General features: G+C 43.0%; 1 protein-coding gene across 4 annotated transcripts in view; it reads left to right on the top strand.

Moving 5' to 3' along the window:
- The window catches only part of LOC126108543 (GA-binding protein subunit beta-1-like), a 144,105-nt gene that overhangs the window by 77,262 nt on the left and 44,393 nt on the right, over positions 1-22,450 (top strand). For all 4 annotated transcript variants that reach the window (XM_049913830.1, XM_049913829.1, XM_049913831.1 and 1 more), the window contains exon 4: positions 20,233-20,308. In XM_049913830.1, the coding sequence (XP_049769787.1) occupies positions 20,233-20,308 (76 nt within the window). The remainder of the gene's footprint in view (positions 1-20,232; positions 20,309-22,450) is intronic.

Raw genomic sequence — 22,450 nt, 5'->3', positions numbered from 1 at the left:
TCAGCACGTATTGTGTACTTATTCGACTCTTCATTCTATTCAACAATCACTGCAATTCTTCCTCACTTTCACTGATAAGAACGTCATCAGCGAACTTTGATAGCGTGAATTTTAATCCTGCCCATCGACCCGTTTTTCATTTCCGTGATTGCTTCTCCGATGTACAGATTAAACAGTAGCGAAGACATACTGCATCCTAGCTGTACACTCTCCGCCCTTTTCCCTTTGTCTTCTGTTCGTATAGCACCTGCTTAGTTCTTGTAAATATTGTATATACATCTTTCACTATAGCTCAGACATAGTTTTACGAGTATTTGTAATATGTAGCTACACTTCATAATGTCGAAAGCTTTTTCTAGGTTGTAGAATCCTATGAAAGTGCCCTGATTTTTTATAGCTCTGGCTTCCAACTCCGATATTACACCTGCCTCGTTGGTCCCTTCATGTTTCCTGGCCAAACTGATAGTCATCGTGCACAGCCTCAGTATCCTTTTCCATTTTTATATATGCTATCCTTGTCAGAAGCTTGGATGCGTTTAATGTTAAAGGGATTACCCGACAGTTCTTGTATTTATCTGATCTTTCTGCCGTCAGGATTGTGGTGACTGTTCAATGGCATGACTACAGTGTTACAGACTGTGTACACACACACACACACACACACACACACACACACAAACTGGATCAGTCCGCAGCTAGTGGTCTAGTGGCTAGCATTGTTGCCTCATGGTGTCCTGGGTTTGATTCCCGGCCGGGTTGGGGATTTTCTCTGCCTGGGGACTGAATGTTTGTGTTGTCCTCATCATTTCCTTATCATCACCACCATTCGTGACAGTGACTACATTGGATTGTGTAAAAACTGCACTGTGTAAAAATTGGGACTTTGTACGGGCGCTGATTGTTGTGCAGTTGAGTGCCCCGCAAACCAATCACCATCACACACACTGTATGAGAGACGTGCTATGCATTCATACGTCTCCAGGAGAACAGGACGCCGGGTGTGGCTCAGGTGAAGCATCCCCTCGTTGACTGGCGTGCCGTATGGCGATCGGTATGCGCTCCTCATCTAGCCACTGGTGTAACATCTTCCTGGAACCTTACACACAAGTATGCCAATGAGGCCTTCAAACGATTCACCTTGCAGACACCCCCTTGTTTGTGGCCTGTGATTTTCTTTTTTTTATGTGGACGAGCACCACCTGGTGTCCATATCAGTGATAGGTTTCTGGTTCTTGGTGCGAGAGGTGTTGTCCCTTGTTGCCTGTATGACTCCTAATCATCTGTCCCTAAAACCCCTCCGCTCTCAGGGCTTTGGATACTTCCCACAAACGAAGACGAATTCCGTGACGTGGATTTGTGGAGCCGCAATTTACTACTTGTTTCCTGATGGCACGAAAAAGGTCCTCGATTTTTGAAATTAGCATGTGCAGTTGTCTGCAATCCCAAGTACAGACGACTTTTTTCTAATTATTGTTTGTAGTGCTTTTACTAACGCATCTCGGAGTTGGCGAGTTAGTGCAATGAGAAGTTCATCCATACGCTCTCCACTCATAGTAACTGTTATTCTCTGATCATTATAATGCTTTCGTCCGAGCTAGTACACACAGATCATCCCAACGAGTGTGACGAATTGATGCTCTCTCCCCCTCGCGTTTTTGTTTTCCTACTACACTTGGTCCTGCTTGACGTGTCTCGTACCCCTATTCCTCGTTCTCTATGCCTATTTGATCACTGGGAACAGGACATGGCGCCCATTCCATGTGTTGCAAACCCCTTACCACTTTGCCCCAAGCCCTCCCTTTACAAGCTACATAGGTTCCACTGGGGAAAGAGGTAGGGTTGCATCTTTGACTAGTAGTTAAAATGTCCTAGAATCTGGGTTCGAGCGTCGCCACTGCTTAAATTATGAATGAACTCATCACAACTGAGGGCTGAAGACTTCTGGTATGGGAAGTCACCCTGCCTGCCACCAGCATTGTCTAAGTAGGTGGAGGGGCGCATAAAAGTGGTTCAGAGCACCCTCTGCCACTGGGGTGGAAAACTGCTCCTAAAAGGCGGAGGAATCAGGAATTATCAACGGTATGAGGAGGCAAAAGACAGCGGGACCCATCACATTAAAGACACATAATTTGTATCCACATGACATGTGGACTGTAACTGTAAAAGTGTCATGATGATCTCTCCTCAACCAAAAGATTCCAGACTAGCCCCTCTATTCGAATCTTGATGAGGGGACTGCCAATGGGGAGGTGACCATGAGAAAAAGGTTGAATTACCCACTAAAGGTTAACATTCCACGATTAGGGGCGTGGAGTGTCAGATGTCTGAACCTTGTAGGGAAGCTAGAATATCTGAAAAAGAAATTCAAAGGCTCGGTTTAGATATTGTGAGGGTCAGTGAAGTGAAATAGAAAGACAACAGGGATTTATGGTGTTACGAGTGTACCGTAATATTAACAGCAGCTGTAAAAGCAATAACAGAGTGTACCGTAATATCAACAGCAGCAGCAAAAGCAGTAACGGGAGTTGGATCGTTATGAATAGGATGGTACATCAGCGAGCGAGTCATTGTGAACAGTTGAGTGATGCAGTTGTTGTCATTAGAATCGACAACAAACCAGCACCAATATTTCTGATACACATCCCGACGTCGCAAACAGAAGAAGAAAAGACGGAAGAAGCGTATGATAATAATAATTAAATTCATAAAGGGAGATAATGTGTAATAGTTAATGGGGGATTGGAGTGCGGTTGTGGGGGACTAGTAGAAGAAGTGGTTACGGGAGAATATGGGCTTGATAATAAAAATGAGAGAGAAGAAGGACTAACTGAGTTTGGCAATAAATTTCAGCTAGTAACTGTGAATACTCTTTTCAAGAATCACAAGAGGAAGAGATGTACTTGGAGAAGGTTAGGAAACACGGGAAGATGCCAGTTAGATTACATCATGGTCAGGCAGACATGTCCGAAACCAGATATCGGCTTGTAAAGCATAGCCAGGTCGCAATTTAGCTATCATGAAGAATAGGATGAAGTTTATAATACTACTCAGGAAGAATAAATGGGCAAAGAAGTGGGATACGAAAGTACTAAGGAATGAAGACATACGCTTAACATTCTCTGAGGCAATTGATACTGTGACCATGAATAGCTCAGCCATCAGTTCAGTTGAAGAGGAATGGATATCCCTAAGAAGGATAATCATAGAAGCTGGAAAGAAAAATTTGACCAGGAAGGGAACTGTGAAGAAAGTATGTCTAACAGAAGAAATAATTCAGTTTATCGATCAAAGAAGGAATTACAAAAATGATAAGAGAAATTTAGAAATACAGAAATTTGAATCACTTAGGAATGCAATAAGTAGGAATTGCTAGCAAGCTAAGGCGAAATGGCTCCACGAAAAATGTGAAGAAATCGAGAAAGAAATGATTACCAGAAAGATTAACTCATATTATTCAAAAATCAACACAATCTTCGATTAAATTTAAAACATTAAGAGTGCAATATGAACTGCACTGTTTAGTGCAGAGGAGAAAGCGAATAGATGGAAAGGGTGCACTGAAGGCCTCTATGAGGGGGAGGAGTTTTCTGATGAAATGACAGAAGAAGAAAGCTGAGGCAATAGGGAAGAGGTGGGGTATCAATCGGATTTTCACAGAGCTCTGGACGACTTAAGGTCAAATAAGGCGGACTGTCAGTTTGGAGTTAGGAAAGTTAAAGACACCACAGAGGCAGTTCTGACACTGCGGTTGATAACGGAAGCAAGAGTGAAGGAAAATCGTAACATGTCGGTAGGATTTGTCGACCTGCAAAAGTATTCTATAGAGTACAATGGTGTAAAATGTTCGAAATTCTAAAAAAAAAACGCAGGGATACGTTGTAGGGAAAGACGGGTAATATTCAATATGTACATAAACCAAGAGTGAGTATTAAGAACAGAATACCAAGAACGAAGCGATCTTATTAAGAAGGGTGTAAACCCAGGGACTTACACTTTCGTCCCTATTATTCAATATTATCGTCGAAGAAACATTGAGGGAAATAAAAAAAAATCATGAACGGGATTAAAATTCAGGGCGAAAGGGTATCTGATAATATTCGCTGATGACGTTTCTATACACCGTGAAAGTGAAGAGGCATTACAGGAGTGTTTGAATGGAATGAATGTCTAGCGAGTACAAAATGAAGGACAAAATATGGGTTGAGAGAAAATCGAAGAAAGAGGAAAGTAATGAGAAATAGCAGAAATGAGAATACCGAGAAATCTAACATCAGAATTTGGGATCAAGAGGTTACGGAATTATGCTACTGGGCAACAACATAACGTATGATGGACAAAGCAAAGAGGATAAACGCGACATTCTGGCTAAGAGAAGTCTACTAGTATGAAAGAGAGGCCTTAGTTTGAGGAGAAATTTCTAAGAATGTGTGTTACGAGCACAGCATGTTATGATAGTGGAAGGTGGAGTGTGAGGAAACCGGAACAGAGGAGAATCGAAGCATTTGAGGTGTGGTGCTGCAGAAAAATGTCGAATATTAGGAGGACTGATGAGGGAAGGAATGAGGAGGCTCCCTGCAGAATCGGCCCGTAAAGGAATACGTGGAAAACATTGACGAGAAGAAGTGGCAGGAGGATGGGAAACGTTTTAAGACATCAGGGAATAACTTCCATGGTACTAGAGCAAACTGTAGATCGTAAAAATTGTAGAGGAAGACAGAGGTTGGAATACATCCAACAGATAATTGAGCTTGTAGGAGGAATTCGTCGTCTGTCATATTTAATCAGACAGAAGACTGGTGACGAAAAAAATGAAAAAAATGTTTCTTTTGCTTAAGACTTAGATACTATGGCTTGCTAGTAAACGAGTGTAAATGAAGCTATCCGAAGCGGAATTTCAGGTAATCAGATTTCAAATCCATTTAAGCCAGTTATGTTGTCTGCAAGCACCAGTCAAGAGAACTATCATTAAGTTCAACAAATAATTTCTCACAAAGTTAAGAGTGCAGAAAGGTTTAATTCTTATCATGGCATTAGAATACTATTAAAGAAGGTTTCGGACAATTTTACCAGTCTAAAATTAAATGTATAAATTAAAGTAATTGGTGAATAGATGTTGAGAAATTTCTGGAGAGATTTCGGCAGCTAGGCCAGCAGGCTGTACGTTGATGATTTACTTAATATTGGCTCAAATGGCTCTGAGTGCTATGGGACTTAACATCTATGGTCATCAGTCCCCTAGAACTACTTAAACCTAACTAAGGACAGCACACAACACCCAGCCATCACGAGGCAGTGAAAATCCCTGACCCCGCCGGGAATCGAACCCGGGAACCCGGGTGTGGGAAGCGAGAACGCTACCGCACGACCACGAGATTTACTTAATATTCGGCACCTGCACAGCGACGATAGACTAGTGGGTGCAACGTCTAATGTCGTAGCAATCGTAAAATGCGTTTTAGACAGGTACGTGCCGAGCAAAACTGTGAGGGACGGGAAAAACCCACCGTGGTACAACAACAAAGTTAGGAAACTACTGCGAAAGCAAAGAGAGCTTCACTCCAAGTTTAAACGCAGCCAAAACCTCTCAGACAAACAGAAGCTAAACGATGTCAAAGTTAGCGTAAGGAGGGCTATGCGTGAAGCGTTCAGTGAATTCGAAAGTAAAATACTAGGTACCGACTTGACAGAAAATCCTAGGAAGTTCTGGTCTTACGTTAAATCAGTAAGTGGCTCGAAACATCATGTCCAGACACTCCGGGATGATGATGGCATTGAAACAGAGGATGACAAGCGTAAAGCTGAAATACTAAACACCTTTTTCCAAAGCTGTTTCACAGAGGAAGACCGCACTGCAGTTCCTTCTCTAAATCCTCGCACCAACGAAAAAATGGCTGACATCGAAATAAGTGTCCAAGGAATAGAAAAGCAACTGGAATCACTCAATAGAGGAAAGTCCACTGGACCTGACGGGATACCAATTCGATTCTACACAGAGTACGCGAAAGAACTTGCCCCCCTTCTAACAGCCATGTACCGCAAGTCTCTAGAGGAACAGAAGGTTCCAAATGATTGGAAAAGAGCACAGGTAGTCCCAGTCTTCAAGAAGGGTCGTCGAGCAGATGCGCAAAACTATAGACCTATCTCTCTGACGTCGATCTGTTGTAGAATTTTAGAACATGTCTTTTGCTCGAGTATCATGTCGTTTTTGGAAACTCAGAATCTACTATGTAGGAATCAACATGGATTCCGGAAACAGCGATCGTGTGAAACCCAACTCGCTTTATTTGTTCATGAGACCCAGAAAATATTAGATACAGGCTCCCAGGTAGATGCCATTTTCCTTGACTTCCGGAAGGCATTCGATACAGTTCCGCACTGTCGCCTGATAAACAAAGTAAGAGCCTACGGAATATCAGACCAGCTGTGTGGCTGGATTGAAGAGTTTTTAGCAAACAGAACACAGCATGTTGTTCTCAATGGAGAGACATCTACAGACGTTAAAGTAACCTCTGGCGTGCCACAGGGGAGTGTTATGGGACCATTGCTTTTCACAATATATATAAATGACCTAGTAGATAGTGTCGGAAGTTCCATGCGGCTTTTCGCGGATGATGCTGTAGTATACAGAGAAGTTGCAGCATTAGAAAATTGTAGCGAAATGAAGGAAGATCTGCAGCGGATAGGCACTTGGTGCAGGGAGTGGCAACTGACCCTTAACATAGACAAATGTAATGTATTGCGAATACATAGAAAGAAGGATCCTTTATTGTATGATTATATGATAGCGGAACAAACACTGGTAGCAGTTACTTCTGTAAAATATCTGGGAGTATGCGTGCGGAACGATTTGAAGTGGAATGATCATATAAAATTAATTGTTGGTAAGGCGGGTACCAGGTTGAGATTCATTGGGAGAGTCCTTAGAAAATGTAGTCCATCAACAAAGGAGGTGGCTTACAAAACACTCGTTCGACCTATACTTGAGTATTGCTCATCAGTGTGGGATCCGTACCAGATCGGGTTGACTGAGGAGATAGAGAAGATCCAAAGAAGAGCGGCGCGTTTCGTCACAGGGTTATTTGGTAACCGTGATAGCGTTACTGAGATGTTTAACAAACTCAAGTGGCAGACTCTGCAAGAGAGACCGCTCTGCATCGCGGTGTAGCTTGCTCGCCAGGTTTCGAGAGGGTGCGTTTCTGGATGAGGTATCGAATATATTGCTTCCCCCTACTTATACCTCCTGAGGAGATCACGAATGTAAAATTAGAGAGATTAGAGCGCGCACAGAGGCTTTCAGACAGTCGTTCTTCCCGCGAACCATACGCGACTGGAATAGGAAAGGGAGATAATGACAGTGGCACGTAAAGTGCCCTCCGCCATACACCGTTGGGTGGCTTGCGGAGTATAAATGTAGAATGTAGATGTAGATGTCCTTCATGCAGCGTGCCCTGCAGAACTGGGCACGTACGAGCCTCTCGCTACACGGTGACGTCAGTCCTGCTACTCCCAAAGGAAGCAGGCTGTCCTAGATGCAAAGGGATGGTGCGCACTGGCGGCGGTAGTGGTTAATGAAACGGGAATGACAGAACGTAGCGTTGTTTTTCTTGCTTTGTGGCTATTCTTTCACTCGGTTCTTATCAATGACTTATTGTTTGAATGCCAACAGTCGCATACTTACTTATCGGTAAAATGTCCCTCTCCTTTCTGTGTATAACTTAAGTCATTTTGCTATAGTTAATCTGCATTAATAAACATTCCCACATTGAAAGAAAGCTAATTTACATTGGATTCTAGCTGTAGCTGGCACGCTTCCGTTTCTGAAGTATATTTCAGCGCCAAAATTTCGTCGCTGATTGCCTCATTATCTATCGGCTGGTTCGGTCAGTATCACTACTGCTCGCCGTAAAGTGGAAAGTTCTTGTAATACTCCAGTCGCCACAGAGAATAGCATGCAGAGGGACAAAATACAGGGTGTTTCCGTAAGAGCGTGCAAAAATGTAACAGGACATAGAGAATGCTTCACTGTACAGTTTGAGGTAGGGAGCATGGAGCTGAATAAACCAGCTAAAGGGGATATGGAAGTAAACTTGTCTATCGCTTTTTCTAGTTTTCAGCATTATTCACAGCTAACATGAGTACAGATTTACATATACTGCGTTGTTTATTTACATGTACGTTTATTATTTCCTCCAAGAAAACGAGGATGATCCTGATTACTAGAAAGTCATGATGCAGGGTTTATTTACTTTACTTATCGGTAAGGTGGCTCTGTTGTATGGTATTTACATTGCCCCCTTGGCTGTTCTTGAGGGCATGTGGGTACAACATAATGGTGCACTGCCTCGCTTCGGTGTGGATGTCCGCAGCCCTCTCAGTTGGTCACTGGACTGGAAGGTGAGGTCCTGTTTCATGGCCTGCGAGGTCACCTGACCTGAATCCCCCTGATTATTTCCAATTGGGACATCTAAAGCCACTTGCATATGAGACCTCAGCGAATATGGAGGTGGAGTATTGCCAGAATTGCAGCTGCCTGTGATGTGATTCGAGACACACCAGAGATATTTGTGAGCGTGCAATAGAATCTTGTTCGTCGATGTCATCCATGCACTAAGGTTGATGGCCATCAGTTTCAGCCCATTCAGTAAGAGACAGTACAAATGGTACGTTCATCGTGTGGTAGTATTTGCTGTTAACTGTAACAAGAGTGAATGAAAAAGAAGACAGTAATGTGATTTTATTCCTGTTACCTCATTAAGCTGGCTTCTCCAAGCCCCGGTTCGCTATCTGAAATTGCTCAGCGGAGCGTCCTGTTCGTCCTGTCAAACTTTTGCACACTCCTACAGAAACATCCTAGATAATGAGGCCAAATGTCGATATCTAACATCAATGTGTATAACGTCATTTGAGGTCTCATTCAGTCATTGCACGAGAAGAGAATTACGAAAAACGTAAATAAATGATAACATTGTTGTATGTCAAAACTAGACATAGTTGTCTCACTGGGAATTCCGCGATCGTTCAATAAGTAAAATATGGAGTTTCAGTCTTCGATCGCTATTCTTTATTTTCAATTACCGGTTTCGGGCTAGCTGCCCATCTTCAGATCATATGTTGTAGTTACAGAGTAACTTGTCCGTACAGAACACACTGTTCACTGTCATAAGTAAATTTACTTTACTTATGACAGTGAACAGTGTGTTCTGTACGGACAAGTTACTCTGTAACTACAACATATGATCTGAAGATGGGCAGCTAGCCCGAAACCGGTAATTGAAAATAAAGAATAGCGATCGAAGACTGAAACTCCATATTTTACTAATTGTTGTATGTGCCACAGTTCTGTACACTTAGCTGTATGCTGGATTTTACAATGGAGACATGGTCTCTGTTTCCAAACTACTGTGATTTATCAGCATAAAAGACTGCGATGCTAACGATTGCACTTTTCTCAAATTTTCCTGGTAGATATCGTACAACCTAGCGCCCATTCCTAATTTTAGTTTGGCTACACTCAGCAGTTGCTCATTATTCCAATTCCCATTTTAGCGGCTGTGTCTGAACTATCGAAAAATAACGAAGACGTCTTCCAAGCATTTTCCGAAAAACGAAGTGACCAATGCTGCAATGATAGTGTCCAGGATGGCTGTTCACTCCTTTCCTCTCTTAATTCCCCTGCAACCGAACTCCTATGTTTGTAAGCTGCCGAATAGCATTGTGAGATAAAACTTACTTCTACATATGGTCTTCCTTGCTATAAACCCAAGTATCAAAATACTCTCATCAAATGTACAAATGTGAGTGAATTCCCAAGCGACCAAACTGCTGAGGTCATCCGTCCCTAGACTTACCCACTAATTAAACTAAAGTAAACTAACTTATGTAAGAACAACACTCAGACCCATGCCCGATGGAGGACTGAAACCTACGGTGGCAGAAGCCGCGCGATCCATGACATGGCGCCTCAAATCGCGCGTTCCTTCAACTGACAGTTTAACTACGGCCCCATCCTTCAGATTGTGTCCTATCAACATGTCCCTTCTTTCAGTTGTACCCAAAAGATCCTCTTTGATTCCATTCTGCACTTCTTGCTTAATTATTCTATCTTCCAATTTAATTTTCACCGTCCTTCTGTACCATTAATTTGGAAACCATCTGTTCTATTCGCGCATGTACTGTTTACCATCCATATCTGACTTCCACTCTATTGAAAATACATTCTGAAAAGAATACGCATTAAGGTCGACGACCGTTCACATCTCCGTCCAGCTATCCAGATTTAGGTTTCTGTGATTAACCGAAATCTCTCCTGACAAATGCCAGGATGGTTCCATGAAAGGGCACAGCCAGTTTCCTTCCCTGTCCTTCAAACAATTCGAGTTTTTGTTCCATCCGTAATGACCTCACTGTCGACGAAATGTGGAACCATAATCTTCCTTTCTTCTCCCGGAAAGGAATTCCTAACAGCTATATTTTCTACTTCTTGCGATTAGAATTCACAGTCGTGTGGGATTTTTTGAAATACAACATAGTCGTCTTTGGGTGTAAAAGTTATTTAAGGTTGAACAACAAGTACGCTGATTTTGTTCTACCAAAGTTATTTATTTACACCACTCAAATTTAGACCTTACCTTCTAACATGTCGTATCAGTGTGATGATGATGATGATGATGTTTGGTTTTTGGGGCGCTCAACAGCGTGGTTATTAGCGCCCATACAATTTCCCAACCTTTGATCAGTCCAATTTCGCTACTTTCCTGGATGATGATGAAATGATGAGGACAACACAGACACCCAGTCATCTCGAGGCAGGTGAAAATCCCTGACCCCGCCGGGAATCGAACCCGGGACCCCGTGCTCGGGAAGCGAGAACGCTACCGCGAGACCACGAGCGGCGGACCAGTCGTCGTATCAGTGTGTTAGGTCTTTTGATGTTGTTAACAACATCAACATGAATCCCACGAAGTCATTACTTCAACGTGAAACTCAAACATCGAGAAAAATGGCCACACTACCAGCCACATCTACACGGCACTGCTGGCCAGGTGGCCACATCCGGGGAAGTTCGGCCGCCCAGTGCGAGTCACTGTTCAGTCGACGCTACACGGGACGACTCACGTGCCGGTGGTGGGGATAACACAACACCCAGTCCACGAGCGGAGAAAATCTCCAACCCAGCCGGGAATCGAACCTGACCCCGCTGCACGGGAGGCGAGCACATTACCACTCAGCTAAGCAGGCGGGCATCTACGTGGAGTCAACTGCAAATGAATGAGAACGGACAACATGCAATGACACGTGTTCGCGCATATAGCACTCCAGTTTTTTCTTTCTAATCACATTCAATCCTACTTTTAATCAATTGAAAGAACTTCCGTTAAGTGGCCAGTCATCATTTAATCGTCATGGTATTTCAGCATGTGTGTTCAAAGTAACATTGAAATCTTTAATGGATCTCATTACAAAGGATCGTGTTTTTGGAAAGACGCTGTTCGATGCATTCTATTGAGTGGCGTGAGAGAGGGTTTCCATTAGCATACACTTTGACTTGGTTGATCGGAAAACCCACACACCAGATAATATTGGTCAAATCGTCTCAGCAGAAGTACCATTTGTCGACACTTATCCAGAATTAGGTTATTTTATGTAATAGAATGGGAGACCTGTGGCCGTCCTTATGATGTCATTTATTATGTGGCTACTAGTTTCGGTGCTTCAATACATAATCTTCAGGCCTTAACTGACGCTGAGGGGTTTAACACCATTTGTATACCAGAGTCATCAATGGGCAACATCTATGAACTAGTCCCCACAAACTACCTGTAACAACAATGCTGTGTCTATATGTTTTTTTTTTTTTTTTTTTTTGTCATCAGTCTACTGACTGGTTTGATGAGGCCCGCCACGAATTCCTTTCCTGTGCTAACCTCTTCATCTCAGAGTAGCACTTGCAACCTACGTCCTCAATTATTTGCTTGACGTATTCCAATCTCTGTCTTCCTCTACAGTTTTTGCCCTCTACAGCTCCCTCTAGTACCATGGAAGTCATTCCCTCATGTCTTAGCAGATGTCCTATCATCCTGTCCCTTCTCCTTATCAGTGTTTTCCACATATTCCTTTCCTCTCCGATTCTGCATAGAACCTCCTCATTCCTTACCTTATCAGTCCACCTAATTTTCAACATTCGTCTATAGCACCACATCTCAAATGCTTCGATTCTCTTCTGTTCCGGTTTTCCCACAGTCCATGTTTCACTATGCTGTACTTCAGACGTACATCCTCAGAAATTTCTTCCTCAAATTAAGGCCGGTGTTTGATATTAGTAGACTTCTCTTGGCCAGAAATGCCTTTTTTTCCATAGCGAGTCTGCTTTTGATGTCCTCCTTGCTCCGTCCTTCATTGGTTATTTTACTGCCTAGGTAGCAGAATTCCTTAACTTCATTGACTTCGTGACCATCAATCCTCATGGTAAGTTTCTCGCTGTTCTCATTTCTACTACTTCTCATTACCTTCGTCTTTCTCCGATTTACTCTCAAACCATATTGTGTACTCATTACACTGTTCATTCCGTTCAGCAGATCATTTAATTCTTCTTCACTTTCACTCAGGATACTCTCAAACCATACTGTGTACTCATTAGACTGTTCATTCCGTTCAGCAGATCATTTAATTCTTCTTCACTTTCACTCAGGATAGCAATGTCATCAGCGAATCCTATCATTGATATCCTTTCACCTTGTATTTTAATTCCACTCCTGAACCTTACTTTTATTTCCATCATTGCTTCCTCGATGTACACATTGAAGAGTAGGGGCGAAAGGCTACAGCCTTGTCTTACACCCTTCTTAATACGAGCACTTCGTTCTTGATCGTCCACTCTTATTATTCCCTCTTGGTTGTTGTACATATTGTATAGGACCCGTCTCTCCCTATAGCTTACCCCTACTTTTTTCAGAATCTCCAACAGCTTGCACCATTTTATATTGTCGAACGCTTTTTCCAGGACGACAAATCCTATGAAAGTGACTTGATTTTTCTTTAGCCTTGCTTCCATTATTAGCCGTAACGTCAGAATTGCCTCTCTCGTCCCTTTACTTTTCCTAAAGCCAAACTGATCGTCACCTAGCGCATTCTCAATTTTCTTTTCCATTCTTCTGTATATTATTCTTGTAAGCAACTTCGATGCATGAGCTGTTAAGCTGATTGTGCGATAATTCTCGCACTTGTCAGCTCTTGCCGTCTTCGGAATTGTGTGGATGATGCTTTTCTGAAAGTCAGATGGTATATCGCCAGACTCATATATTCTACACACCAACGTGAATAGTCGTTTTGTTGCCACTTCCCCCAATGATTTTAGAAATTCTGATGGAATGTTATCTATCCCTTCTGCCTTATTTGACCGTAAGTCCTCCAAAGCTCTTTTAAATTCCGATTCTAATACTGGATCCCCTATCTCTTCTAAATCGACTCCTGTTTCTTCTTGTATCACATCAGACAAATCTTCATCCTCGTAGAGGCTTTCAATGTATTCTTTCCACCTATCTGCTCTCTCGTCTGCATTTAACAGTGGAATTCCCGTTGCACTCTTAATGTTACCAAAGGTTGTTTTGACTTTCCTGTATGCTGAGTCTGTCCTTCCGACAATCATATCTTTTTCGATGTCTTCACATTTTTCCTGCAGCCATTTCGTCTTAGCTTCCCTGCACTTCCTATTTATTTCATTCCTCAGCGACTTGTATTTCTGTATTCCTGATTTTCCTGGAACATGTTTGTACTTCCTCCTTTCATCAATTAACTGAAGTATTTCTTCTGTTACCCATGGTTTCTTCGCAGCTACCTTCTTTGTACCTATGTTTTCCTTCCCCACTTCTGTGATGGCCCTTTCTAGAGATGTCCATTCCTCTTCAACTGTACTGCCTACTGCGCTATTCCGTATTGCTGTATCTATAGCGTTAGACGACTTCAAACGCATCTCGTCATTCCTTAGTACTTCCGTAACATGACGATTGGAGACAAAACATCGTTGTTACAGGTAGTTGATAGATGTTGCTCACTGATGAATCGTATGTGCCATTGGAGTTAACTCGCTCATCGTCAGTTAAGACCTGGAGACGATGTACTGAAGCACCGAAAGTGGTAGCCATATAATAAATAACATCGTAAGGACAGCTGTAGGTGTTCCATTTTATTATATAAGTGAATGGCCTAAGTCTATAAAGCCTCCAATCAAAAGGACAGACATACATAAAATAGGTTAATCTAGGTCGTCACCAATCCATGATACGTGTTCCATGTGACTCACTCAGCAAATAATTCACCAAGCATGTTTGATGAGATATGCACGAAATGAAACCCAACACACTTAACTGCTGAAATGTCAGAAGCAATGTCGTATCTACTCTGACGTCGACGATCAGCTAAAGATGACGGAAAAGCCATTACTCTAAAACTAGGAAACAATGATGTTGAATTTCATAATAACAGAGATGTATCGTATTTGCCATTCATCATGTGTATTTTGTATGTGTTTGTGATACATCCAAAATACACATCAATATTGAATAATGCTATTCAGTGAAGTGGCTAAAGTGCATGTGCAGACGAATCAGGAAAGGTGGCGATATAGCAGTATTTGGGATGGGAAATGCAACAGTATCCATCAGCGAAATTGGCCAATATCAGTGGGGACTTGCGTTAGTAGCAATGAGACAGAATGGCGTATTTTATTATTTAAAATCCATGAACGACATCAAACAGTTGTTCATTCGGAAGCGGACCTTGAAAACGAAGACCACAAGTACTTCACTAACAGAAAATTCATGTTAACTGCATTTTTCTCGTTATGCAGAGCCGGTATGTTTCATAAGACGCTACTTTTCTCTAAATTGCCAACATAATGCACTTTGAATGCATCAGTGAACAAGTTACAAAGTCGCAAATTAGGTAATGCAGTTTCAGGACACCCCAATTTACACTGAATCAACGCATTAGGTCATCTCTAAGAATGTTGTTAACTGCGATTATTGTTAAACAGCGTACATGTATGGATATCTTTGCAAGAGGTGGGGACATGAGACAGTGAACAGTCAAGTATGTGTCACTTATTGTGAAGCTTGCCAAAAGTTAAATAATCTTAGCCGGCTGCGGTGGTCTAGCGGTTCTGGCGCTGCAGTCCGGAACCGCGGGACTGCTACGGTCGCAGGTTCGAATCCTGCCTCGGGCATGGGTGTGTGTGATGTCCTTAGGTTAGTTAGGTTTAAGTAGTTCTAAGTTCCAGGGGACTTATGACCTAAGTGCTCAGAACCATTTTTTTTTTGAAATAATCTTAAAGTCAAGGCACTAGGCACTTTGCACTGGACACTGGCATCAGGATACTGGGTACTGGGGACTGAGGAACGGGTTCTGGGACTGAGGATTGGGGACTGGGCTCAGGGTACTGGAGACTGGAGATGGGATTGGGCACTGGGGCTGAGGACTGGGTACTGGGGACTGGTACTGGGCAGTGGGCACTGGTGGCTGGGCACTGGGCACAGGGCACTGGAGATGGGACTGGGCACATGGTTCTTGGGCACTGGGGTTTGGAGGCTGGGTCCGGGGACTGGGAGCTGGGGACAGGGGCCGGGGACTGGGCAGTGGGCACTGGGGGCTGGGCAGTGGGCACAGTTGACTGGAGATGGGACTGGGCACATTGTTGTTGGACACTGGGGTTTGGGTACTGGTTACTGGGGACTAGGGACTAGTCACTGTGAAAAGACACTGGGGTCTGGGGCCTGGGTACTGGGAACTGAGGACAGGGGGCTGAGCTCGGGGGACTGGAGACTGGGGATGGGATTGGGCACTGTGGATTGAGCCCTGACTGGGAGATAGGGGATGGGAACACAGGCTGGGGACTGGGCAATAGGTACTGAGGACTGGCCACTGGGCACAGGGAACTGGACAATGGGGACTGGGCACATGGGTGTTGGGCACTGGGGTTTGGAGGCTGGTGACTCGGGACTGGGGGTTGATGACTGGGGCTACGCACTGGGAGTTGGGGATTGGATACTGGGGACAGGGACTGGGGACAGGGGCTGGGGACTGGGCAGTGGGCACTGGGGACTGGGGACTGAGAACTGGGTTCTGGCAACTGGGGTCTGGGCTCTGGGGACTGGGGATGAGATTGAGCGCTGGGGATTTAGCACTGGGGGCTGAGGACTGGCCCCCCACTGTGGCAGCAGTAGCAGGAGTCAGTGATTAACTCTTATGAAGCATGTGCGTCCAGTCTACATTGGAGCAACATTGAAGCAAAGTGGCTTTCTCGCTTGTAAAAAATTGGCAGCATCACAATGATTCTTGCCTGTACATACTATGGCCATGTGCTTAATTACCAGCCTTAAAGTCATTAATCCGGGTTTCTTGTGCACCTTCTTGACAGTTATGATTTGAAACTACTGTCTGATATTGTTGAGAGCTGGTTTTTCAGGTTGGCCCTGGATAAGGTTACGATTGTGGATGGGGCCGTAATCAGTTACTCTCAGTTGCACAAGAAATATGTAAAATTTATTTAAAGAAATTAAAATTTTAAAACAATCTCTTAAAAAAACACAATTGACTGCATGATGGCTGAAGGCCTCATCACAGGAAAAAAAATCCACAATTTTAGGGCTGAAGGGCACCAACAATAACCTCTAACAACAAACAACTGAAGGCCCGAATGATGTCAGAAGAACAATTGCAAATAGCACATATTAAGATAAATACTTCGTTTTAAAGCAAACTGTAACATGGCTGAAGTACTTATTATAAAAGAAGTGAAATTATTACTTGGTTGAAGACGACAAACAATTTCCAATAACAAATGGCTGAAGGCCTGAATTAGAAGTCAGGAAAACAATTCCAAATAGCACTTTTAAAATAAATCTCTTGCTTTTAAAACAAGTTTGCTTAAAAAAAACTTACTGTGACATGGCTGAAGGCCTTATCACTAAAGAAGTGAAATTATTGCTCGGCTGAAGGTCACTTCAACAATAATTAGAAAATTACCTGTATCCTATAAACAAAGATCACAATTGAAGGAATCAAGACAAGTGGTTCTCGGCAAGTGTCCCAAGGTTCGGTCTGGGAAAGTAGCTCAAACATAAGGTAAGGTGGGACAGGCAGCCAAGAATTGTACTCATGTAAGAGGATGGCAAGTCAAACTAGGGGCAGCTTAGGCGCCGACCGACTAACTAACCAATCCGCCTAACATCCGATCATCGGTATAATGATGGAAAATTTTTAGGCAAGGTTGAAGAGACTGACAGCATTAACTCTTTAGAAAACACCTAAGGCCAAAGGAAACACTTGAACCATGATAGACCTCCCAAAAAAATATGCACATTACAAGAGGCTGTCGAACTACACGCCATGTCGGACAGCATCAACACGACGAGGAAAGGTACACTACCGGATAAGTACGCTAACCTCCAGGGCAAGTAAATGGGGCGTTTGCGACCACAAGGCAGAACATGCCGCTAGTAGCACTTCACTAATAAGAATAATACTAAATTCAATGATGAATAACAAATAGAGAAAGATGGCTGCAATATTTCACTGTCTTGAAACACTTCACTTGTTGCCACCAGGCTCAGTGGCCCTGGGAGCAACAACCCGCCGATCACAGGCGAGATCTCAGAATAGTTGAGGTTGCATAAGTAGTTAACTCTTCACTCAACTTAAACGTCCAGGGTTCGGTGAGCAACGAAATCGTCGCTCTCGCAGCTACCCCTCCTCGATCCGGCAGCGGCAGCACGCCGCCAGTTGCCCCGGCTTGCCCTCGCACTGCAACTCCCCATTCTACACAACGCGACCTGGAAATACTAGCGGTCACTCCACCCATAGTACCACGGTACTCATATCGATAAGCAATGCTGCTGCCACTCACGGGCAAGCAAACCAGCAACTTAGCGACGCCAGTAAATCGAATAAGAAACGAAATGCCATAGCCACAATGACAAGGCGCCAAGCAATAAACAGCATTAACACGAGCTGTGCACAACTCTGGCCAACAATATAGGCTAGAGATGTGTTCACAACGAAGCATGTATCTGCAGTGCGTGCAGTCATGCATTGAGGCTGTAAACCTGTGATCAATTGGGCACCGTGGAAGCCTTGTATTGAGTGCAAAAAGGTAATTTCCTGTTACATGCTTTAGTGCATTACTGGTTCTGTTTTCTTCCTCATGTTGGTAGTGTATGGAGGCATTTACAGTTTGTTCAAACAGTGCTTTTGGCACCTACTTTTAAGTTCACTTATACTTGCCAATCACCGATATTATCCAGTGTCCTGCTTTTTATGCAGCTGATGTTACATAATTTCTTAGGTTGATTCCTTGCTTGTTAAACTCATCTTACATATTGGATTTGAGTACTTTACGGTTAATTTTCACGTATATCATGCAGGACATATATTCCTTTGCTACAGAATTATTGTGCAGGGTCTCAATGCATACCTTTGGTAGTACTGTGACGGATGTCAAATAGAATTAGTAATATGTTCTTTTACTGTGATACGTTTTTGTAGAAAAGCTGGGCAGCTGGGAAATTTGGATCTGTATTAGCTTGCCATTAGTTATTCTTCAAATAGTTTTATGTATTATCTTTTAGTTGTTTATTTGACCATGCCAACTGTACCTCCCCAGTCTGTCTGTAGTTTCAACAGCTTTTCCTACTATCAAACTCCAGACACCCATGTCTATTAAATTTTCGTCTCCCTTCACTATGTGAATAATTTCTTTTATCTCATCATACATTTCATCAATCTCTTCGTCATCTGCGGAGCTAGTTGGCATATAAACTTGTACTACTGTGGTAGGCATGGGCTTCATGTCTATCTTGGCCAGAATAATGCGTTTACTATGCTGTTTGTAGTAGTTTCCCCACACTTCTATTTTTTATTCATTATTATACCTACTCCTGCATTACCCCTATTTGATTTTTTATTTATAGCCCTGTATTCACCTGACCAGAAGTCTTGTTCCTCCTGCCACCGAACTTCGCTAATTCCCACTATATCTATCTTTAACCTATCCATTTCCCTTTTACAATTTTCTAACCTACCTGCCCGATTAAGGGATCTGACATTCCATGCTCCGATCTGTAGAACGCCAGTTTTCTTTCTCCTGATAACGATGTCCTCCTGAGTAGTTCCCGCCAAGAGATCCGAATGGGTGACTATTTTACCTCCGGAATATTTTAGCCAAGAGGACGCCATCATCATTTAACCAAACAGTTCAGGAACCACACGTTTGTCTGGCCTCTCATCAGATACCTTTCCATTGTGGTTGCACCTAGGGTACGGCTGTCCGATCCCTAAGGCACGCAAGCCTCCCCACCAATGACAAGGTCCATGGTTCATGGGGGGGAGGGGGAGACAAAACGATAGGAAATATGTTATTTGAAAGGAAGACGTATTCACTATTACAAGCTCTAACATGCCGCCCTGTTCCTGGTTGAGCGTTGTTATTTTGGACTACCTCAGATGTGTATAGAATGAGTTGCATCCCAAAAATATCTGTTACCTGGAGTTAACGTTTTCTGGAAAGGTATTCCAGATTTTTGTAGCAGATGATTGATACCCTATGTGAACCATTCCCTTCATGAAAACATTCAGTATTAGCAATCATGGCAGAATAATACCGACTCAGCAGGCCGGAGTGGCCGTGTGGTTCTAGGTGCTACAGTCTGGAACTGAGCGACCGCTACGGTCGCAGGTTCAAATCCTGCCTCCGGTATGGATAATTTGTGATATCTTTACGTTAGTTAGGTTTAATTAGTTCTAAGTTCTAGGCGATTGATGACCTCAGAAATTAAGTCCCATAGTGTTCAGAGCCATTTGAACCATTTTTAATACCAACTCGAATCATAAAATTTTGTTTTTTTCTTAAGTAATTATTGACTTCAGGAGGATAACTCAGTAAAATACGATAACAGTTCGATCTGGTGCTTTTAGAATTACGCTACACCTCAATTCAGAAAGACTTCCTGAGCAAGCAAACATTAGAAAGAAAGTCAGGGAATAAGGTCTCCGCCAATTCTCGGATTTTTTGTGTAAACAAATAGAAAATTCTTTAAGTGATATTATCACAGATTTGCAGCTGTTATAATTGGATGGACATCATTTACCAACAGTTGCTTGCTACAGATCTGCCTGTAGCTCACACAAGTGTGGACAGATATGTGTACAGACAAAGAACTGCCCAGTGACGCCGTTTTTCAGAATCGCCCCCGACGGCGCCACCTCAGGAGGTTACGGACACCGCGGCTGTGGACCTGGAGCCAGCAACAGAAACCAGGTAGGCACGTGAGAGGGCACTCGCCTGTGTTGCCCAGTTCTAGGCGTGTGCGCTGTTCTGAAACCTACAGTGTAAGACACTCAGTTGCCTTAGATTCGTCTGTGCTGTAAAATACACTATCACTCATGGCCATTTTTTGACAGCTCATAATGCTTTAAGTGACTTCTCATAATAGGCTCATCGAATCTCGGAATTGAAGTTTGTACATTATCAAATAAGTTAGCTAAGGAATGTCACATAAGAGCCGAGTTTTTCGTAGCTTCATAAATTGTTTCGACCCTACTTGCTGTCATGATTTCTGTTAAATTGCATAAATGCAACAAGGTGTTATTTTGGTTCTCACAGGAAGCCTGTGACGGAAGGTGCACTGGCCGTGGTCACACGAGGAGCCATTCCGGAAGTGGAACCAAAGATGTGCCGCTCAAAACAGAAACAGAGCAGACACAGTAACGTGTACAGTTAGCAGCCAGGGCTCACGAATGTGTAGGCTCTACCCTCTGTGGCCCGTGTAGGGCACTGTAGACCATTTGTATAAAGACTAGCGTTTATTGTTGTTTGCTGTCTCTGATACCGGTGACAGTTAGATGCCTATCAATGGCATGATGTTGTGCAGGGAGAGGATGAAGGTGAGGAGCAGGTCCCTCAACCAGTATCAGTGCCAGCAACTCAGCAGTGTGCTCTGTCACGCTGAACAGAGGCCAGTAACGTACTTAAAATATCCTGCCATGCTGTAAACCCTTATGTACGGAAGTCTTATTGTCTGGTAAACTGGACAGTCAGAATAATCACTATTTCCCTATCATAACTACATTTCTAGTGTGTTGCTTATTTCTCTTTCACTCAGTAGGTGCATTTGTGCAATTTCCACAGCAAAATTCGATGGTATTCTCCTACCAGTGTAGGGAGTTTAGGTATAGCTTTTTAGAAGTATACTAGGCTCCAGTTGGAAGCAGTGGTTGGGAAGGGAGCGAGACAGGGTTGTAGCCTATCCCCAATGTTATTCAGTATGTATATTTAGCAAGCAGTGAAGGAAATAAAAGAAAAATTTGGAGTAGGAATTAAAATCCATGGAGAAGAAATAAATCTTTGAGATTTCCCGATTACATTGTAATTCTTTCAGAGACAGCACAGGACCTGAAAGACAGTTGAATGGAATGGACAGTGTCTTGAAAGGAGAATGTAATATAAACATCAACAGAAGCGAAACGATGATAATGGAGTGTAGTTTACTTACATTAGATGATGCAGAGCAAAGTAGAATAGAAATGAGACACTTTAAGTGGTAGATGAGTGGGGAGCAAAATAACAGATGATGGTCGAAGTAGAGAGGATATAAAATGTAGACTGGCAATAGCAAGGAAAACGTTTCTAAAGAAGATAAATTTACTAATATTGAGTGTAGAATTAAGTGTCAGGAAGTCTTTTCTGAAAGTATTTGTGAGGAGTGTAGCAGTATATGAAAGTGAAACATGGACGATAAATAATTTAGAAAAGCAGGATATAGAAGCTTTCGAAATGTAGTGATACAGAAGACTGCTAAAGATTAGATAGGTGTATCACTTAACTAATGAGGAGGTACTAAATTGAATTAGGGAGAAGTGGAATGTGTGGCACAGCTTGACTGGAAGAAGGGATCGGTTGGTAGGACATGTCATGAAGTATCAAGTTATCACCAATTTCGTATTGGACGGACGTGTGGAGGGTAAAAATCGTATAAGGAGACCAAGAGATGAATACAACAACCAGATGCAGAAGGATGACAGTTGCAGCAGTTAGTTGGTGATGAAGAAGCTTGTACAGGATAGAGTAGCACGGAGGGAGCTACATCCAACCAATCTCTGGACTAAAGACCATGACAACAACTACTAGGCTCCAAGGTGAAGGATATGGTTCACAATTAGAGCATGCATGGAGGTACTGCATTAATGGAGATTTCTCCTGCACATGTCCTGGAGGAGTAGCTGCATACGACTGACATACTCTGTGACCTCGACCAAAAACAATAGATGAGACCCCACGACAACACATCAGCCACGAGCTCTTCCACAAGATGATGCCCCTTTCCTTCTCGTGTTCTTCCATTTTCTATTCAGCTGTTCCTCAGGATATATGCCGAATCTTACTATACTACAGTCAATAACA

This window comes from Schistocerca cancellata, chromosome 11 (assembly GCF_023864275.1).
Source record: "Schistocerca cancellata isolate TAMUIC-IGC-003103 chromosome 11, iqSchCanc2.1, whole genome shotgun sequence".
In the NCBI taxonomy this organism is placed as follows: domain Eukaryota; kingdom Metazoa; phylum Arthropoda; class Insecta; order Orthoptera; family Acrididae; genus Schistocerca; species Schistocerca cancellata.
The sequence above is the reverse complement of the archived record's forward strand: the minus strand, read 5'-3'. Positions and strand labels throughout refer to the sequence as shown.